This window comes from Phoxinus phoxinus, assembly GCF_949152265.1.
Source record: "Phoxinus phoxinus genome assembly, chromosome: 23".
Classification (NCBI taxonomy): Eukaryota; Metazoa; Chordata; class Actinopteri; order Cypriniformes; family Leuciscidae; genus Phoxinus; species Phoxinus phoxinus.
The window spans coordinates 6741541-6763590 of record NC_136898.1 but is presented as its reverse complement, the minus strand read 5'-3'; the positions used below and the strand labels follow the sequence as shown (position 1 = coordinate 6763590).

Here is a 22050-nt window from a genome sequence, read left to right as displayed (position 1 = left end):
GAGAGAGAGAGAGAGAGAGAGAGAGAGAGTAACGAAGGGAAAGATTTTTAACCTGTTGCTCACAAGAAGCTATTGTATAAAATGGCTTCATAAGACTTGGGAAGAATGGATTGTATAGACCACTTTTGTGATCTTGTGATACTTTAATGGTCATTTTTGAAACTTAAAAAGCAATCATGATTTTTTTTTTAATGTATTAGAAGAAAGTGTATACTATACATTCTGCCAAATGCCAAAATCCTCTTTTGTGTTCAACGAAAGGATGTAAGATCACTCTTGAGGTCTTTATCACAAAATAGCACTGACAAAGTAAGTACTTTGGATTCAGCAAGACTGAACATTTAAAACCCAATTATTTCATGCAGTCTGTAAAACCGCCCACAATGAAAATGAAGTTGAGTTCCTGATGCAAATCAAGAACCATATAGTTAAGGTCTATGTCAGGGGTTCTCAAAGTCTACATTCAAAGGTCCAAATCAGAAATGTCATCAATGTCAAAGGTGCGGAAATAATTGGTTATTACAAAACTTGTTTTTAATAAACATGCATAACAAATCAACACACAATTGTTTTAAATACATTTAAAAATACATTAATAACAAGTGCAAATGTGGCAAAACACTTAGTTTAAGCGTCAGCATTTTATTTGTATTTTTTATAAGAGAGCCCTGGTAAGATCATTTCGGTTCTCTACTTTTAATGAAGATGATTGTGTGTTAAGCGTCTGCGACATATTTTCACTTTGATTTGCGATAGTTTGCACGTTGGCTTGATGAATAGATATGCTCAGCTGCAGCGATGCGTGTTGCAGTAGCGTCTGGCTATAACATGACACATAACCTTTAACACGCTCTCACACGTTTATTTTTTATCATTTTTGTGAGGAGTAAAGCAACAACCAGATGCATTTACATTTGTCCAGTTTCGTCTGGAAAGCGGCCTAGACCACCTCCTGATGTGGTGTGAGCAATCGGATTTAAATCCGTCTCGAATGCGTTTCGGAGGCCAGTTAGGTCTTTTCACGATTGGATAGATCCGATCACAGAAAACACATGAAGTGGCCAGGTGTAAACAGCCCCATAGTGGCGTTTGACATTTCTCTTCACAACTACAAATCAAACAGAACGGCTTTGTGCTGGATCTCTGTCCACTCCAAACATATTTGAAAACTCTATTTTCTTCGTCAACTTTTTTCCTCCTAAAACTGACATCCTCACCCATCCTAACGCTCACTGCGGTGAAGTGATCGCCCGGTTACGTCAACGTTCATACGCTCACTGGATGTCATGACAACAATATCACGGAGGCAAAGTTTAAATATCTCACCTTCGCGTTCATTTTGGACCATCTCCAAAAAGACATAAAAAAAAAAAAACGAAACAAATTATTTTAACAAGCGTTTATCAAAGTAGGAAATCCACACTTTTTCCACAATTCAATGTTAATATTTTTATGCCAAGCTTCAAAGTTATTCTTCAAAATATAAAATGTTATATTTTAAGAAGAAAGAAAGTCATATGTTTGGACTGACTTGAGGGTGAGTAAATGACAGAACTTATGTTTTTAGGTGAACTGTCTCTTTAAGAATTGTGCAGGCAAATGCTAATAAACTGAGGAGACACATTAGTGCTTAAATACCAGAAATTAGATGGATTAGGCGGATGATGAATGGGAAATATGATTACTGATATTATAATAGATCATTAATGAATAGCCACATTAGAGTCCATTAGGCTGCAAGAGCATCTCTTTAACAAACACAGATGATTTTCTGTCTTTGATAAAGACGTGTGTGAATGAGGCCCTTCACAGAAACGGATCGATATCTCTGCCATCTCTACACTGACCCTCGTCTAAGAAAAAAGGTGCTTTTAAACTTCTTTAAAAAGAGCTCCTATTTCTGCTCCATCTCATAAAAAAAACAAGAAAGAAACAAAACAAACCAACTCGGTTCTGATAGGATCACGGTTTTGGATTAATCTCAGTTCTTCTTAAAATAAACAGGAAACCAAACACCCATTAACAACTTAGGATGCCTTTTCAGAAGCCTGTTATGGAAGTGCTGTTGAACGTGGTTTGTAGAAGTTTTAAGAGGTTGTGTGCCCACACGGAAAACAAATATAGTCCTAGAGCCAATGGTTGTTTTTTTGAGCAGCTCCCTTCCACCCTCTCTCACTTCTGCTTTCTGCCAACCTTTTAGACTAGTCTTCTTTCTGGCTAGAAGCTGAAAGTGCAGAAGGGAGGAATGTTCATGTTTATAGCCCCTTACAACAGTTTAAATTAAATTGCTAAATAAAACGAAACCTAATGCACCCGTTACATAGTTTCCGGCAGTGGTTCTCAACCTTTTTGACTCATACCATATGGTTAATTATTTTGTCAACACTTTACAGTAAGGTCCCATTAGTTAACTAGCTAACATCAACTAAAAATGCATGGCAATACATTTGTTTTTATACATCTTTGTTTAATGTTCTTCTACTGTCCAGCGGTAGATCATGTTAGCTCAGTTCCAACTTTTAATTTTCATAAGGTATTAGTAAATATTGGAATTAAGATTAATACATGCTTTAGAAGTATTTTTCATTGTTAGTTCATGTTAACTAATGTAGTTGTTAATGAATTGAACCTTATTATAAAGTGTTACAACATAAATTACTTTAATACATTAAATAGATTTACCACGGTTCAAGTTATGTTCTGTGCATTATGTGTTTTTATTTTTAGCATTTTCATTTAGATGAGAGCTAGACTTTTTAATATGTAATAAAGGTTTGGAATGGAAAATATTATTAAATATATTATTATTATATATTTAATAATAATTTCCGTTCTTTGGCTCCCTTAGAAATTTATTGAGACCCCCTGTTTGAGAACCACTGATAGACACTCTTTTAAATGTTTTTTGATCATGTGTATCCTTGATTATAAATGTATATATTTTGAATAATAATTTATTGTTATGATAATATGCTAAATTAGATGCGGGTCAGTTGGCGTAGATGATCAGGCCTCCCTGTTTCCCAGCAGGCACGGAGCGAGACGTGTGACGCCACCTTCCTCGTGCGGTTTGGTCTCACATCCCGCTTTCTCTCCCTGCTTGTTTCCCATCTGAGCCTGAGAGATAAAGCTGTTTAATTACAGCCCTCATTTATGGTCATGATCCCCTGTCAGATTTGTTTGGCTCCCCCAGAGGACACGATCTGAGCAGACTGCCACTGGAAGAGCACGGTAAAAGCGTCCCACCCCTCTGCCCGACTGCAGCCTTTGAGCGCACGTGTGATTAAGAGTGTGCTGGGGAAAGTGAGAGCATTGTCTCGCTCTCTCCAGAGAGACGGTGCTCCGGTGTGTACAGAAGACTCCTGCACACTGCTGGGGTCTGTAATTGATGGGATAGTACTCGAGCACAGAGACACCCGAATTCCAATTAAAATGAAAATCTGTTTTCGAATAGAGACACATAATGAACCTCAATCTGCTGTGGATGGAGAAATGGGAATGTTATGATTGTATTTATTATGGTTTTATCTCCCTCTTTTCTCTTTCACTTTTAATTATTTATGAAATTAAAGTTTACTCTAAGCATTATTTCCAGTTTTGTTGAATAAGATGCAATTGGAAGAGTCATTATTCTGTCATTATTTACTCGCCATCATGTCATTCCAAGCCTGTATGACTTTCTTTCTTCCGTGGAGCACAAACCGTAAATGGTTGGAGAATATCATGCCACTTTTCAATATAATGAGCACTGGAACTGTCAAGCTCCAAATGACAAAAAAAGCACCATAAAAGTGTTCCATGCAATCCATGTTCAAGTAATATGATAGCTTTGAGTGAGGAACAGATTTAAATTTAAGTTGTTATTCAGCGAATAACAAATCTTAACATCCTACTTTGCTCTCTTTTGTGAATTCGTGAGAAAAGTAGTGATGTACAATCAAATCATTCTTTGAGTTGGATCTTTTCAGTAAATTTGACCGTTATATTTGGAAAAAATAATCATAATTCTAAGTGCAACTTAATGATCCTTTGTGAATGATTCATCCAAGCGTGTCGTATTTTTTTTTTTTTTTTTTTTTACATTAATTTGTATTAAAATGTGAAATGTCAGGCTTTCCTTTAACCTAATCAAGTCCTCTTAATCAAGCACCACCCTACATTTTGTTTCTATTTTTTGATAATCTGTTTTAGGGTTGGGCGATTTACGGGTAGACACAATTAACCGGTTAAAATTTGTCAACCGGTAGAGATTTTGGACTATTGTCTCTATCGCAGTTACGCTCACGTGAAGTTGCCGTCCTGTGCCGTCTCAAACGCTTATAGTTTGAATGCGTTTGTAAGCCTTTCTGTTTAAAAACAAGTGATTTTAAACCATTTAAGTGCAATAAGCAGCGAAAGAGAACTAATTTCAGTATGCCAGTATAGTCTGAGAGACTGTTTTTGAGCGCACACACCTGAAACCTGCATGAATAAAGCCACAGTCCGTGAGTCCGTCTTTGTGAGTATCCTCATAAACAAAGTCGTTTATGTCATAAGAACGTAAATGGTTGAGAAAATAAGTGCATGTGTATCAGTATATTAGATCAGTGCGTTGGCTTTTAAAGTGACAGCAGCCTAATAAACTTTGATCTATTGTAGACTTTTATTTCTAGTGCTTACAATTTTCAGGTGGGTCTATTTTATTTGTGTCTTTGTTCTATTGTAGTTTTTTTTTTTTTTTTTGTCCCATTTCTTGTAATCATTTTCTTTGTTCCTATTTTAGCACTGACTGTTTACTTGTCTTCAGTGAGCTTGATTTTTATTTTTTTTGTAGGTTTAGTTTAGTTTTTTTTATGTGATTTTGAAATTTCCAATTTGAATATCATAACTTTATTTGAAGCAAAAATAACTATATCATGATATATATCGTTATCGTGAAATAAAATTATTTGTATCATGATATAAGATTTTGGTCATATCGCCCACACCTAATCTGTTTAATTCGGATGTACGTCATGATACGAAATAAATTATCTGTCGCTACTTCCATTACATTGTAAAGTGTAGTGTCATAGTGAATTGTTAAACAGCCACTGTTTGTCTCACTCTCTTTTTGTGTAAGTGCCTGAAAAATATGCAAATCATGTAATGTTGTGAATGTGGCCACAAAATCTGTGCTAAGTACAACTCAGACACATGAATCAGATCTTGCCTGGATGTGTACCTGGTTATATGTGTGCCTCTTTTCCATCATTTGATCATCGTTTAATGAATGCAGTGATCAATGGAAAATGTACATGAACATCTCTTTTAAAGGAAACTTACCGTAATAATACATTGATAACTGTGCCAGTCAAATAGCACTGAGTTTTGTGAATAAAGCACAATCTACAATGAGCCTCATTTAAATAGAATGGAAGCATGTTTGTTCTGAAAAGAATAACAATGACTTCATTTAAATACTCACTGGGCATTTAGAGGCTGGCTCTAAACTTGTTTGCGAGCGGTCAGTGAATAAGAAGCAGTGAAATACTGCATGCAAAAGTTTACTTACTCCTCTTCTTAAGATAGAAGATGATTAAAAACAGATTGGATATAATAAAAACATTATGGTTAGTCCAAAATGCAGCCGCTAGAGTTCTTACTAGGTCAAGAAAATATGATCATATAACACCAATTTTATCATCTCTACACTGGTTACCTATTAAGTTCCGTATCAATTACAAAGTATTGTTACTGACCTATAAAGCCCTAAATGGTTTAGCTCCTGTGTATTTAAGAGATCTTCTATCGCCATATAATCCATCGCGCTCTTTAAGATCACTAAATTCGAGGCTTCTGGTCGTACCTAGGATATCTAAGTCCACTAAAGGAGGGAGGGCGTTTTCACATCTAGCTCCTAAACTCTGGAATAGCCTTCCTGATATTGTCCGAGGCTCAGACTCGCTCTACCAGTTTAAAACTAGATTAAAGACGCATCTCTTTAGCCAAGCATTCACATGATGCATCTCATACCTTTTATACTACAGTTAAATCAGATCAAATGCATTCATATTATGAACAGCAGCTACGCTAATTATTTCCCATCTGCCTTTTTTGTTGTTATCTCGGGACGCCTGTCCCGAGATAACTCAAATAGAGTTCGTCAGCTCCAGTTATGTATCCAGCCTCTCATGGAGACTTCAGATGCCCCAACGCCTGTGATGAGACGACTCGACGCCTGTGAAGAGACGACCCAACGCCGGCGATATGTTATGCCCTAAATTTCATGATTAACTAACTGTATTTTTGTATGTATATTTTTGAAATGCATTTTCTGTAAAGCTGCTTTGAAACAATGTGTATTGTGAAAAGCGCTATACAAATAAACTTGAATTGAATTGAATTGAATTATGGTATGTCCTGCCATCTCTGTTCTCAGGGAGGATGTGTGCTGATGTGATGTGCAGGCGGTTCATCTGTCAGACAGGAAGCTTGACAGTCTGTTGTTTGTTTCAGGACCTCCCACCATCTCCAGCACACAGACGCAGCAGGCGCTGTACGGGGAGAAGGGCCAGATCAAGTGCTTCATCCGCAGCACCCCTCCTCCCGACCGCATTGTGAGTCCTACAGCCATCTAGCAATCAATCTATGGGTTTGGTCAAACAATATTTCTGAATCATTTTAAATCAATACTTCATTGTCCACTTACTTGTTGTATTATTAAAATATGACATTATTATAATAATTATAAAATGTGATCAATCATCCATCTATTAATCATTCTATGTATTATATACATATCATGTCAGTAATATTCAGTCATTATTTAATGTTGTCATTATTCAAAACAATATTTAATGTTACTCACATAATTTTTTATATAATTAAAATATGATATTAAAATGTTAATAATAATAATGCTTATACATTACCTTTTAAAAGTTTGGGGTCAGGAAGATATTTTTTAATAAATTAATACTTTTGTTCATCAGGGGGCATTAAAGAGATATAAGTGACTGTAGAGACAACAAAAAAGGTTTCTACATAAATATTAATCAGCACAGCTGTTTTCAATAATAAGAAATGCTACCAAATCAGCATATTATAATGATTTCTGAAGGATCATGTGACTTTGAAGACTGGAGTAATGATGCTGAAAATTCAGCTTTGCCATCGCTGAAATAAATTAAATTTGAAAATATATTAAACTAAAACAGTTATCTTCAATTTGAATCATATTTAACAATATTTCTGTTTTACTGTATTTTTGATCAGCATCAAAGACTTCTTTCAAAAACCTTTCAAAAATCTTACCAACTCCAAAGATTTTGAATGCTACTCGAGACTACCGTCTATTTAGATGATAAACAGTTAAGAGGTGCAAAATATGACTCCATGAAACAGGTTGATGCTTTTAGACTTTAGATTACAGGTCTTTTAAAGCATTGACGATCTATTAAACAGGATGTATCACTTGATACTGTATTTCAGTGGTTTGAGTCCCTTTAAGAGAACTCTGTCTCATACGCCGTATCTGCTGGGTGTATGCGTGCACTGAAAAAAAAGAAAAAAGGTTGTTTATAATAATAAGGGAACATGTTTTTTAAAGTTGAATTCCTTTTCTTAAAGTAAATGTCTTGACTGAATTTAAAATGTCAAGTTGCCATGACTTCTGCTGTAATATTAAATTATATAATTATTTATAGCAACTCAAAGAATCAGAGAGTTTTATGCAACATTAAATGGTTAGTTTTATTATGTGCTTAAACTCATGTTTTCTAGATGAATATGAAGGAGACTAAAGTACTTGTTGTCCAAAACTATTGACAACATCACATGACCTCTCACGAGGCAACAAAAAAAAAAACTTTGTGAAATACCACCACACACAGACCGTTAACACTTGCATTAAACAATCAATCACTTTAAATCGAGGAACAAACTCCTCCTGACATCACAGAACAACGAGTGCAAATCAAATTGGCAAACCATCAGACAATGCAACCGTATTAATTATTCATGACTCGATGCATGCTGGGAAGAAGCAGAATGGACTGAACCGCAAAAGCATTTTTTCAGTCTAGGCCTATTTGAGCTAAAAAGTGCATTTATCCAACTGACCTGCTGTGCTTGTGGGCTCGACTTTAGAAAACAGAGTATTTCGTAATAGCAAAACTGCACTGAAATGCTTTACTTGTGTTCCTGAAAGTTGTGTTCCACACACACACACACACACACACCATAAAATGATATAATATAACAATGTTTATTTATTTATCAGCATTATTTACAGAATTTTTTATTTTATGCAGGCATGGTCGTGGAAAGAAACAGTGCTGGAATCAGGAACATCGGGCCGTTATACCGTGGAGACCGTGAGCACAGAGGAAGGTGTCATCTCCACCCTCACCATGAGCAACATCGTCCCTGCTGACTTCCAAACCATCTACAACTGCACCGCCTGGAACAGTTTCGGCTCTGACACGGAGATCATTCGCCTCAAAGAGCAAGGTAATAATCAAGTTACGTGCGTGCGTGCGTGTGCCTCAAGTGTGTGCGAGTCTGTTTTACTCGCGTCTCGCAGTGATTAAGTACCCTGATTTGATTTTTCAGAGCATTAGGGCAAAGACTGGATCATAGTCTGTTTATTCAGGTAAATGTCACCTACTTAAATCTGTGGATTTCCTTAATGGAATTCCGACATATTCAGAACTTCCATTTGTGATCCAATTTAAACAGCCCTTAATCCTTTTTACTTGCCTTTATGATTTCTTTGAAATATTTAAATGAAATTAGATGGTATTTTTTATTCAAATACTGGCCCATTTTCCTCCAGTAAAGCCGACTCCCAAGGTGCAGAGCTGAGTTATTCAAAGAGGTCAGCTCATTCCCGTAGGATTTAATCGAAGGCTCTTGGAACACGACTTCATTATGTCTCCTCAAGTGACAAACAGGCTCCTGATCCGGACTGTGCACGTTGCATGGGTTCTACGTTCTGTCACTGGTTGTCTGATGATCCCAGCGGTTCTGTGTTCTCCTTAGGGTCTTTGCGCTTGGCCGTCATCATTGGGGTTGCAGTGGGAGCTTTCCTGGCTCTCATCGTCCTCATCGGGACCCTGGGGGCGTTCTGCTGCGCTCGAGTACAGAGGAGTAAGTGAGCTCGTTGTTTCTACAGAGACAGAAAACACAGAGGCGACTCGGCCTGCACGTCCACTGAGACACCCGGCGTCTTTAGACTCAACTATTGCACGTTGTAGCACAACTTCATCCACACATACACTAATTAATAGGAGCACTGCTTAACTACATTTTCCTGTAGCATGACGGCAGCTCAGATGTTGTCAAAATTAGTGTTGTTTTCCAACAATTAGCAGTGTAGCGTGACAAAACACTACAACGCTCTTTTTATGTTATATTGTACAAAGCTGAGCAAACTCTCCTTGAAAGTCTGAAATGAATACAATTAAAAAATACATGAATAATTAAAATAAATAATACAAAATATTTAGCTATTTATCACTGTTTTTACTCAGTTACATGAATTATGTAGTCTTTTAGTTTTAATAGTTGCATGTAGAGTACAGTTTATCTGTAAATTTCTGTTTAATACTATCGATATATATACATATATATTAACTATTAACTAAGAATTTTGCCTCAAACTCCTAATTTCTGCTTATTAATAGCAAGGTAGTTGTTAAGTTTAGGTATTGGGTTGTTGATTAAATTATGTAGAATATGGTCATGCAGAATAAGGCATTAATAAGTGCTTTATAAGTACTAATAAGCAACCAATATCCTAGTAATATGCATACTAATGAGCAACTAGTTAATAGTGAGAATTGGACCCTAAACTAAAGTGTTACTATATATATATATATATATATATATATATATATATATATATACAGTATATATATATTATAGTATTTAATTGAAATTGCATGATTAGTTTGGTGTAGTTAGCTACTTTAACCTGTAATGCAGCTACATCTGTTCAAAAGGGAGGCTTGACAGTAGTTGAACTCCTTTAAGGTTCCAGTAGCTTAGCTCGGCAAGCCACATTTTCCTCATCACTGTACCACACAATGATAAGAGCACACCCGCACCTTACTCACGTCTTAGTCTATCTGAGGTCTTTATTGTCTTATCTTTCTGTTCGCAAATTGCCTCCATTAGCGGTGAGCTCCAGCACCTTACCAGCAGCAGCCTGACTTTATCTGGCCGGGACTGTAAAGACCTCATTTTTTAACAAGTGATATTTCTTTCTTTGCATGTTGTGACCGTGCTCCACAGAGGACATGCACCTGGTGATGTCATCACTCCCAGTGTCACTCTCCTCTCGGCAGCGAGAGCTCTCCGGCACGTTAAAAGGCGAAAGTAAGCCTTTCCCTCACCTCTTTCATATTAGCGGGCATGCTCTGGGAAAATATACATGCATGTTGTTCACGAGCGAGTGCTGCACATTCACAAGTGGTCTCAGAATCATGTCAAAGCTAGAAGCTGTAGTATATTGTGTGGTTTGCGTCGCTATGGCTAATCAGGATGATTTCTGCCAGATCTCAAAGGGGTCGTATCCGCTAAAAATGACATTCGAGTGGAGATTGTCCATAAGGACCATAATGCAGCCAGAGAACCGGAAGAACACAGCAACATGAAGCAAATGGTGGTGAGTTTGCTCTCCTAATCCTCCCTGTCCACTTCTCTCTGACTTCCTTTACATCTGGTTAGCATTCTTCTCAGTTATTCTGATGTTCTCAGCTCCCAATGCAGGATTAAATGAGCTTCAGAGCTTCAAAGCCGAGCTAGAAACGTTTGCGTACACATACGTATGTTTTGAGTCTGAAAAGTCAAACGTTATCCTAAAGATTTAAGATATGATAGTGTACAGTATATTGCTGTCTTTAGCCTCGTTTTGTGTAGTTGTAATGTTCTAGTAGTTTGTCACTAGGTGCCATCACATTATTGGTATTCTAATTTAATTCTATTTTGACAAGGAATCTTTTTTCTTACTGTACATTCTAAAGAGGAAAGTGTTTGTATATAAATTATACATCATGAACCAGATTATCAGTGCATAACGTAAACTCGGTCAGAATGACGCCAATTTCGCCAAAGTTTTCCCACACATTATATTTTATTATGTGCCTGGAATGATCACGTCTTCACTACCATTGGTAGTCACTGAATTGTTTGCATAAATAATTGCTGCTAATTTGCATAAAGCTGTAATTTTCTCAACCTTGTTGAGTCGCTGGACACAACCACGTCGCTGTCACAATCCCCAGTTTCTTGTCAAGTCCTCGCTTTAAGTCTCTGTCAGAGTAAACTTTTTTTTTTTTTTTGTCGTCTTCCTTCCCATCTACCCCTGCAGAACTCAAATCACAGCACTGCAGCATCCTTGAACTTTGACCAGGTTTAGATCAGACCAGAGCTTTGAGGGAATTTCTGTTCTCGCTAGATGCTGAAATTCTCCTGCACATGCTAACAGGCTGAAATCAATACCAGTCACTGGTGCTTCAGCACACATCTACTGCATCATCTCACTTTCTCTCTGCTTTTAGATGGAGAGATCCGAGTTTCAGCAAGAATCGGTGTTAAAACAGTTGGAGGTCCTGCAGGAGGAGGAGAGGGAGCTACAACACATTAAGGTGATGAACAGAGGGATGGAGAGACGGGGGGAAGAACTCTGCAGGACTCACATCTGTCACCATTAAAGAACCCCAGAGAGTCATTTCTCCATCACACTCATAAAAAACAGATTTAATACAACAGCCCCGTAATCTCACAGAATCTAATAAAGCCGAGTTGGGGGAACTCACGCTCTCTGACTTGTTTCAGAATTCCTGGCCATGTTCTTTTTCTTTACCGAGTCCATTAAAGAAATGTTCCTAAATGGACGTGTTGTCATACTGACTGACTGCATGTCAGATCTCCAGTGCGCAAGTTTTCATTATGTTCTCTAGTAATTGAGAGTATACCGGGACGTTTGGTTGAATGTGCATGCTAATTCGTTTAATGAAAGCCGCTTGGCTAGACTTCAGTCTGGAACTTTTGCCTGGAACTTTTCAGCCTTTCAGATCATTTCAAAAGCTCAATATTTCAAGGACTTGTTAAGATCTTTGGAAATTGCACATTTAAGGCACAGCATCCATCATTAGTCATATGTGCTTAGGCAAGCGTAGCTAACAAGGGATGGAAAATTTGACTTGCGACTTTCTATTGAGTGGCATTTGCAGAGAGAAAAACATTTATCAAAGATAAAACATCATATACTTTCATTTAGATAAGTATGACTTACGGAAAAAAAAGGTTGAAATGATATATTATTATAAGTATTTTAAAATAATTGTCTTGCAACAAGGTTTGTAAATCTAACTTACAGCATTAAAAAAATAATTTTTGAGCATAAAGCATAAACAGTCTGTTCCTTACATCAGTATTTAACGCAATCATGTAACTTGTTAGAAGAATATGAATGGTGAATTGTGTTACATTTATAAGCGATTAGACTTATGATTTTCAGCTGCCAGACAATAAAACAAGTGTAAAAATTCTATAGATTTAAGAACTGAGCCTATGGAGTCCCTAAAAGGGCGAGGGAGTGGAAAAATATGAGATTACATAAACATTTATTTTGATGCCTTTGCATTGTCCTGTAAATGTTTTGCGTTCCTTTGGTAATATTTGAGGTAGAAAAGTGAAAATGGAAACATATATGAGATGGGAGGAAAAATAATACTTAAATGCTTTTACTTTCTTTTGTAAAAGTCTTGCATTCCTCCGAGATACTTTATCTTTGGAGGCGCACAAAACCTTTGCAAAGAGAATACAATGTTTCTCAGGGGAGTGCAAAACTTTTGCGAAATGAACAAAGTTTCTTGGGAGTATGCAAAACTTTTTGCGAGAGAACGTAAAAGTAAAAATATTTTTTCCCCTCTATAAATATAGGTTTTTCCTATCATAGAGACTTAAAAGTAGACTTGGATCAGTCATGGTGAGTTTTGCAGGGGCACTCAAGAAAATCAAACAAAAATAAGTCAAAAATCAACTTGATCATTGTATTTTCAACAACCGCACTTGCCTTAACAATCCCTCTAAGGCAAAATCGTCGTCAATCTTCAAATATTCCATTCTATCTAGTACGATAAGCCATTGGCCCCCAATCAGAGAGGTGCAGCCTTGTCTCTGACAGCAGCAAAAGTGAACAACATACTATTTTTTTTTCTCCAGGAATCCTTGAGTTATTTCACCTCAGCGCTCACCCAAGGCCGCTAGGATTAAAAAGAGAGAGAGAGAGCAGATATATGTTATCTATATAGAAATTGGCCAAAAATAAAATGTGAGTGAATTTTTATGGAGATTATTTCGCATATTTAATGCCGACATGAATCGTCAAGGCCCATTTAATTAGCTGATAACAGGATTTGACTGTTTATGCTGGAGATGACTGTTTCACACCACTAAACCATGTAATCTTCTTAGCGTGGGACAGTTATCAGTCTGTTCCCTAATTTCCATGTCACGCTGCCTATAATTAGTGTGAGCTGAACTTGACCTTGGCTTTTTACAGCTTACAAATACATGAGAGGAAAATTACAGTTTCCTTTTTCTTTTTCTCTCATTTAGCTTTTAATTCAGGCTGAAAGGTGTATCTGTATACTATAAAAGTCCTGTAATTTAAATAATTGTTATAATTGATAAATAAAAGTTGTGCTAACAGTTCTCTGGATAAACAGATTATTTAGATGGCAAGCTTCGTGCAAACATCCAAATGTCCACAAACAAAAAGAAAGATTAATTTGATGTGTTTAATGATTTATTGACTTCTTTGAGTTGAGAATTCATTAATTGTTTTAGTGTGTTATTTCAACAGAAAAGACCCGATTTTATTTACATATCAGCCACAGTTTAACTTACATTATATATATATTATATACAGCTACATAGTGCTGCGACATGCATATGTAATTTAAGTCGTTGCCATTCTTTTTCCGATTACTTATTTGCATAGAAATTGTGCAAATAATTAACTCTTTCCCCGCCAGAGTTATTTTTTTTAAAAGGTGCCAACTTTTGAATGTGGTTAATTTCATTTTTTTTAAAAAGCAACATTCTAATAAAAAAGCTGAAAAAAAAATACTTTTTGTCGAAGACTACATTCAGATCGGATTCAGAACGATGATCAAAACATAGATGGAGTCGATCGAGTCCATCAACACCCCCAAAGCTTCACAGTCCCATAGCTCGTCCTGGGTCGACATTTCATTCAGTAACGTTAGGAAGTTTTGATTTTGCTATTTTAGTTTTAGTTTTGCTGTTTATTGTTGATGATCGTGTCATTTGCTTATATATGCTAGCTTGTTTCTGCTTCTTTTTCGCCTGTGTTTTGATCCGGATATTCAGTACTCTTTCAGAAGACGGGTCATAGCGCCCCCTAGCGTTTAACAGTGATAACACGGAAAGCCTGAAAATTCTGTCAATAGCGGGGAAGTGTTGTCTCATAAATGACGGAAATTTCCGTCAATGGCAGGGAAAAAGTTAAATGATTGATGAAATGTATTTATTTATATCTAATAGGATCCAACCAATGGATACTACAGTGTGAACACCTTCAAAGAACAGCCGACCCCGACCGTTTCTCTGACAGCCAACCAGAACACAGAGGTCCGAAACCCCGCCACGGCGACCCTCGGGAAGCACCGCGTCCCCACCGGCATGTCTTACACCAACATTTACAACACGCTGGGTGCCGGTCCCAACCGCCTATACGACTACAGCCAGCGTTTCGTGCTGGGCATGGGCAGCAGCTCCATCGAACTGTGCGAACGCGAGTTCCAGAGGGGATCTCTGAGCGACTCCAGCTCGTTCCAGGACACGCAGTGCGACAGCAGTGTCAGCAGCTACAGCAAGCAGGACGGATACGTGCAGTTCGACAAAGCTAGCAAAGCCTCCGTGTCGTCTTCATCCCACTACTCACAGTCGTCGTCCCAAAACTCGGACCTGACCCGACCGCTGCAGAAACGAATGCAGACGCACGTTTAACGTGTTTTTGAACGAACACTGAAGGTGAGTCACCTGTGCTTCATGCATCATTCGTGGACAAATTCAAGCGTCGCTAGCTTGGAAAGACAATACCGACATCTCAAGCTCATTTTTCTGTATATTTTGAAAAGTAACGTGTTTTTTATATCTCATATTCTGTGTGGAAGGCTTGCGAGTTTGAAAAAGGAAAACGCGGGGGGAAAAAACCTTGGATGTCGTTTTATAACATGACAATCAGGAGTCCATCCACACAATCGCCATTGACTATCACGGTGAGCCGATCTAATCTGTTCCGCGCAGCCTGGGATTCGGCACCTGGCAGTCGGGTGCGGGGGAAACTCGAGGCTTGTATTCGTTTTTTTAATAAGGAGGCAAACTTGGGCCGTTTTGTAGTTCTTCTGCTGTGGCCCAAAGCACAAGGGTGTCTGTTCAATGCCAACCGCAGTGTTTCTCTGCTGATAAAGAAATCGAAACGAGGATGAATTATCCTCCTGAGGTCGTCGCTGAAAATGATCATTCTGTGCTTTTCTAAAGACTGTAAGATAGATATCACGTGTGTGCACTAAACTGTTTTTTAATTACATCTCTCTCCGTGGTCTCTCGTCTTTATGATTTCATGCTATGTGTTTTTTTTTTTTTTTTTTAATGCAATGCGAATGTGTGGCCAAACTGCATGTGTGGAGAGTTCTTCAGGAGCTTTTGCTAACGTGGACAGCATAGTGTTTACATGCCAGGGACCAGAATGTAAATCCCAATTTTTTCCTCTCTTTATTTCCTAAAGACGTATTCAATGTGAGCTGATCATTTCAACACTTCATGGTTAATAAGTGCGTTTGCATATGTACACGTCCTGTGAATTCGAACGCTCTGTTGTTTAACGCTTTTTTTATACCTCCAACAATGTGTTGTTGTTGTAGTTGTTGTTTTTCTATGCATCATTGCTCATAAACCCCCCATTCTGGTGGGAGTATGATTGAACTCATCATGTTTCCCCCACGTCTTTATGATGTTCTTTTTATTTTAAGGCTGCCATATGTTTAAGCTCACTGTTTTAAGTAAGCTTCTCTTTCCCGCAGCCCCCCTGAATATCTGGCGTAAACGTTTACATTGCTTAATTGATGCAGGAAGTGCCTCCCGCCGTCGGACGATCCTGCAGAACGTTCCGAGTGAGACTTTAACTCGAGCTGCGCATCAGAGCAATTACACTGATCAAATAATCATGATTACAAAATAAGTGTTGAATAAAACAGTGTGTGGGAACGATGTTCTGTGGTCATTAAAGCTGAGGTGGCGTCTTATTTTTTTTTTGGTCCATGTAATTTTCTTTCATGGCTTCCTGTCAAATTCGATTATGCCGGCAGAGGGTCATTTCAAATGTACCAACTGAAATATGCATGCTGTATGATGAATAGGTTATGAAAGTTTTCACTTATGCTTCGTTTAAAGGAGACAGATCAGATTTCCTTGCTCTTTGGAAAGAAAACTCTAACACTGTGTGACAAACAGGCTATTCACTCTAACAGCAAAAACGCTGCATGATGCAACACTATCACAGATAGTCAAAACATATGCGATGTTTAATATAGTAATAATGTGCAGCTAGATTTAGCTACTTGTCACAATGGCACAGAAATAAAAACACAAGTGACCAAGTTTCATGTTACTATGCAACTGGTTAAGACAAAATGATGAGATGGCTTGTATTCACTTTACTGAATTTCATATGAAAAGAACAGTATAGTAGTAATAAAATAAGCCTAAATTATGAGTATGCAAAAGAGAGTGGACTTAAATTTGTTAACATTAGTTTATGCATTGTGTATCAAGAAGTAACAATTTTACAGCATTTCATAATTATTTCTAAATACCAATACATTTTCAATGTATTATGTATGAATATGAATTACTGATGAACAACTTGCAACCTTTGCAGGAGCTCCGTTCACCGCTGAATCTGTGGCAGGCAGGAGAGATCATATCACATAGTTGTGAATGTGATTAAAAGACTGTGCTGTAGAGTTTTAGCAGGTATAATTGCAGTTACTGTAAGTTATCCTCACAAGCTATATGCATACGCAGTGTAGTCTGATTTGAGAACAAATGGGTCTTATGAGTCGGTTCTTTCTATAGACCTCAATATACAGACTCAGTGTAGTCTGATTAATGACTCTTATGAGTTGGGTTTTTTTAGTGAATCAAACCACCAGTGTAGTCCGATTCCTAAACGAATTCAAAATTGCATAGGCCTACTTTCTTTATTTTGAATGGCCTGTAATTTCTTTGCGACCGGTAAAAAAAGATTGTTCTTACTATGAACAATAGTATGAACATAACCCAGATGTAGTGGGCGGCAGTGGCTCAGTGGTTCATGTAGGTTATCTACAAACCTATCTAGGTTCCACCTGACCAAGCCATAACCCCAGCTGCTCCCGACGAGCTGGATGGCGCCTTGCATGGCTGACACCGCCGTCGGTGTATGAATGGGTGAATGTGAGGCAAAACTCTTTTTTGCCTACTCTTTTATAAGTAGCCTACTGTGAATTTGGACAAACTTCTTTTGTCACATACTGTTTTTCGTATAGTAGGGAAGTATGTGATTTCATGAGCCGGTTCACAGTAGTCTGATTCCTGAACGAATGACTCTAATGAGTTGATTCTTTTAATGAATAATTACGGGTTTTTAAGAATTGCAGCAGGGGAGTTTAGTTCTAGCCCTAATCAAACTGTCTAATCAAGTTATCCTGAAGATAAGCTGGTTCTGATGTGTTTATTATTGGAATTGAACTCCAGGAACAAATTGAATAACCTACAATACATTAATAGATGCTGTTGTTTGATGTTTGTTCATGATACCTACCTAATGGCTAATGCACTAACAAAAATAACATACATGAGCATAGAAAATGCTCTCTTTAAAGTCTTTAAATGCAGTCATAAGATCCTCTTCTATTCAAATCTAAGCTGAATAGGCCCTCCTTGAATTAAAGCAACAGAGGACAAACCTGATATAATCTCCCCGCCGCGATAGCATTAATGATATTTCACAAACCCTCCAAACATCTTTATACAAATGAGTTCTACTGTGGCTTTAATCCATCATCTTGGCTTTTAAAGGTTGGCCTGACCACGACAGGATCCATCTTGAAACTAAATGGACTTCAAAGGATGATCTTACTGGAGGTACAGAGCCTCGTGTTTGCACTGGATTAAATTACAGTCCTTGTTGCTTCCGGCTTTGTCATCTTAATCGAAAGTCTAGTCACACACTTCGTAAGTGCAGCTATTTGGAAAAGCCTTCATCAGCACATTCTCCAGTTGCCTGCGCTGTGTGTGTGGAGCCCTGAGTGCTGGAGCTGAATTTGCCTATCTGTTGTGACCAGCGCTGAGTAAATTACTTCTGCAGCCACTTTCAGGATGCATCTATTGATTCTGCACACGGCCAGAAGTGATGGCAGCTTAATGCTTCAATTTAGCCCCATCCAGACTGCACACAACTTTTGAGCTCGTGCCTTGAACTTTATCGGCGCGCGCTGCTGCACACACACACACGTGATGTTGTGGACACAGGTGCGCGCGTGGTCAGAGCTGCTCAACCGAGTCTTCTCGCGCACTCAAATTTACAGCAGACACCGAGATCTTCATGTAAATTAAGATACAAGTATGCACATTTATATCCCTCCAAACGCTCCGAAACTGATGATCACAGCATGCTGGGAGCCTCAGAAATATGACATATGAAGCCCTAAATAAACGTCGTCATTCCTCACCCTGCGCTGTGCGAAACCTGCAGGAAAATGATTCAAGCCTCTGAATGTATGATGAAACATTTCTACAAACCCGAGCTTCATACGGGCGCTGCGTGAGACGTATATCTGCACTCCATCCTCCTGAACGTCACTGTGCATGGTGGTTAATCATACTGAAAATTCAAAACAGAGACAATCTGAGAGGAAGAGGTAAAAAAATAGAAATGTGATTTATTGTTTTTCTGCCCCAAGGTTATTAAATAAGACTATTAAGCCCATGTATCACTTTATCATTAGCCAATGCAAGAACTAGCCTATTAAATAACAATAAACCATACCTTTATCGTGCTTATTCATTTTAGTTAATGTAGATATTTTCATCTACAATTAACAGTGTTGGGTGTAATGCTTTACTAAGTAATTAATTACTGTAGTTTAATACTTTTCCCTGGAAAAACTAAGGATTACACTTAATTTGTATGTTATTAGGCTACTTCTGATGTAATTGAATTAAATACTGTTGACTTTAGAACAATTCATAAAACATTAGTGCACTATAAAAAACTTTGCTGGTTTAACTTAAAAAAGTAAGTTACCTGGTTGCCTTAAAATATTGAGTTCATTGAAATGAAAGAATTTAGTTCATACAATGGAGATTCATTTAATCAACAGAAACTCAAAATATTATGTTATCTGAACCACGTTAATTATCTAAGTTGATTCAACAAAAAAAAGTGTGATTAATGACAATATTTCGTGATATAGAGGATATTTTGATAATATAGAGTGGATTTAACATCAAAATTTAATGTATGTTAAAGTTTTTAATGTAACCTCCCTTTACGTATGTTTGTCAGTTCAAGAATAATTTATGCAACTTCATATTATTTGTTTGAAAGAATTAAAAGAGCAGTTTTATGTCTATCCTTATTGTTCAACTGGTCGAGATTGATATGAGATTTAGAAAGTAGTTAGTAATACAATACTTTTTAGAGAGAGAGAGAGAGAGAGTAATTAGTATCTAATTACAGTGTTGTCGATGTAATTTGTAGCTGTAATCAATTACCTTTTTAGATTAACTTACCTAACACTGGTTATGAAAGGCAACAAACCGGAAAAAAAATCAATCCTTGTAAAACTATAATAAATATTTTACGATTTGTGTCTATATTTATGTGCTGGTTTGAACAAGTTGTGGTGCTGTTAGAGATGATAACTACACCTACACTACAAAAGCAAGGACAATTCTCCATTAAAACTTCCTAAATTGAAAAATTAAATTTTCAAAACAATAGTACCCTGTTTTTGACAGATTGTTATTTTTCTTTTGAGAACATCTTGAAGATTAAGTAGAAAACTTTCCATTTATTTTTCTGTGTGTAATGAACCGATGAAGTTTAGAATCAACCTGCTGCTCAACAACAGCACAAAGCAATTAGGAGCGCAACACAAAATATTAAAAAAGAATCAATCCAAAACTGCTCGTCTACTGGCATTGTGTTGTTTTTCTTCCCCTACTGCACATATGGCAAGAGGAAGTCATGAAATGGAAAGAAATCACCATGCAACCTTTACTGGAGATGAGTTCAGGAACAGAGAGCATCACATGACAGCAGAATAGGGGGATTTCTTCTAGATCATCTCTCCGCTAAACTGCTCTGAACGAGGTTAAGGGACCCTGAGCCGCTGATGGTGTCGGGGTTGTCAAAGCAGAATGCTTGACTTCCCTGCTTAACCTTTTTTAAGAGCAGGGCAAATGCAAACATTGTAGAGCTCTGGGAGACTGGGGTAAAAAAGAGACGGATCAGGTGACAGAGGAACTCGGCTCCGTTCATTCATCATTTCCTTTCAAAGGAAACTCGAGGATGAACAAATGGGAGGCCTTTTCTGGAGATTCGCACGCACGGTTAAACTGTGAATAATTTGCCTACAACTATCACTAAATATAAAAGGATGTCTAACGAAAATTGATTTTTTGTATATCAAACCGTTTTTAAATTAGCATATACTATTTCTGCAGTATATACTGGATTTTTCTGTATGTTTGAAATACCTGGATGACTGTAAAATACTGTGTGCCACAAACACTGTCCTGGAAAGCCTGGTAATATCAGGGAATTTCAAAAGTGTTATTTTCACCCCTGGAATAGTCATGGAAATGTATAAAATGTTAAAAGGTCATGGAAAAATCATGGAAATTTCTAAAGTCAATGTATTTTTTTTAGCTTGAAATTGCTCTTTTGTGGACTGTAATCTATCAAATGATTTTTAAAAATGACTTAGTTGTGATTCGGAGCTTTGTGCATCGCCTCCATCATTTGCTGTGGTTGCATGTTCTGTCTAACAGATGACTAGAAAAATGTATATTGACTTTAAAAAAAGATGTCATTGCTTTTCCATGACCTTTTAACATTTTATTAATTTCCATGACTTTTCCAATATCTAATAAAAAGGCAAAATGTCAGTAAAAAAAAAAACCATTGGTTAGAAAGTGTGGCGCAATGCATTTGACTGTCCAAAAAGTGTCAGAAATAATTACAGTCGAAATTGTATAATCTATTACTTATGAGATGTTACTTTTTTTCTAAACAAAGCAAAATGCAAATAAAAATGTTTATATCCAAAATGATCACTGGATGCCATTAACGTTCAATGTGATGAGGTCATGCGCATAGTTATTATAGTTAAATATCTAGTTCAGTCATGAAACTCTAGAGGGTGCAGGCATATAGTTTGCAAGCAATCACATCATATGACACAAGCTGATTGGCTCTGCTGATCCTGCAGCCAATTAAATTGCTTGCTGGACATTTAAATAGCCTGGTTCAGTGTTTGCTGTAAGCTCGTCCTCGGAGTTCCTCTGAAACCCTCCACCTTCCCCAGCTCCACCTGTCTAGATATTATAGGAGTTTTATGTCTGTTTATCTATGCAGCCGCAGTTTCTGTGTATAGTAGCAGCAGCATAGCAGATCTAACCCTGGTTTCACAGACAAGGCTTTAACCTAGTCCCAGACTAAAATGTTTAAACTGTTTTAACTGAAAGCAACTTGCACTGATATATCTTAAAACTTGTCAGTGACATTGTTTTGTCTCAAGATGCACAACAGTAATGTTTTTTTTTTTCTAAGGCACATTTATAAAACCTACTTCAATGCCCTAATTGAACTAAGGCCAAACCCTGGCTTATTCTAAACCCTGTCTGTGAAACCGGGCCTAAAATACATAAATTGAATATAACTACACACTAAAAATGTCATGTGGTACTGCTGGAACACATGATCTCATTGGATTTTTAATT

At 37.3% G+C, this 22050-nt stretch overlaps 2 protein-coding genes across 8 annotated transcripts in view; both read left to right on the top strand.

Moving 5' to 3' along the window:
* Window positions 1-16303, top strand: part of kirrel3a (kirre like nephrin family adhesion molecule 3a) — a 157872-nt gene extending 141569 nt beyond the window's left edge. For 2 of the 7 annotated variants that reach the window (XM_079598953.1, XM_079598957.1), the window contains 8 exons: window positions 6478-6578; window positions 8274-8472; window positions 9004-9111; window positions 10258-10341; window positions 10521-10630; window positions 11526-11612; window positions 14542-15030; window positions 15174-16297. In XM_079598953.1, the coding sequence (XP_079455079.1) occupies window positions 6478-6578; window positions 8274-8472; window positions 9004-9111; window positions 10258-10341; window positions 10521-10630; window positions 11526-11612; window positions 14542-15006 (1154 nt within the window). In that variant the 3' untranslated portion in view covers window positions 15007-15030; window positions 15174-16297. Of the gene's footprint in view, window positions 1-6477; window positions 6579-8273; window positions 8473-9003; window positions 9112-10257; window positions 10342-10520; window positions 10631-11525; window positions 11613-14541 lie in introns of all 7 variants that reach the window. The other 5 variants (XM_079598954.1, XM_079598958.1, XM_079598952.1 and 2 more) reach the window with 3 other exon arrangements.
* Window positions 1-22050, top strand: part of smfn (small fragment nuclease) — a 200105-nt gene that overhangs the window by 159609 nt on the left and 18446 nt on the right. The gene's annotated exons all lie outside the window — the stretch shown is intronic.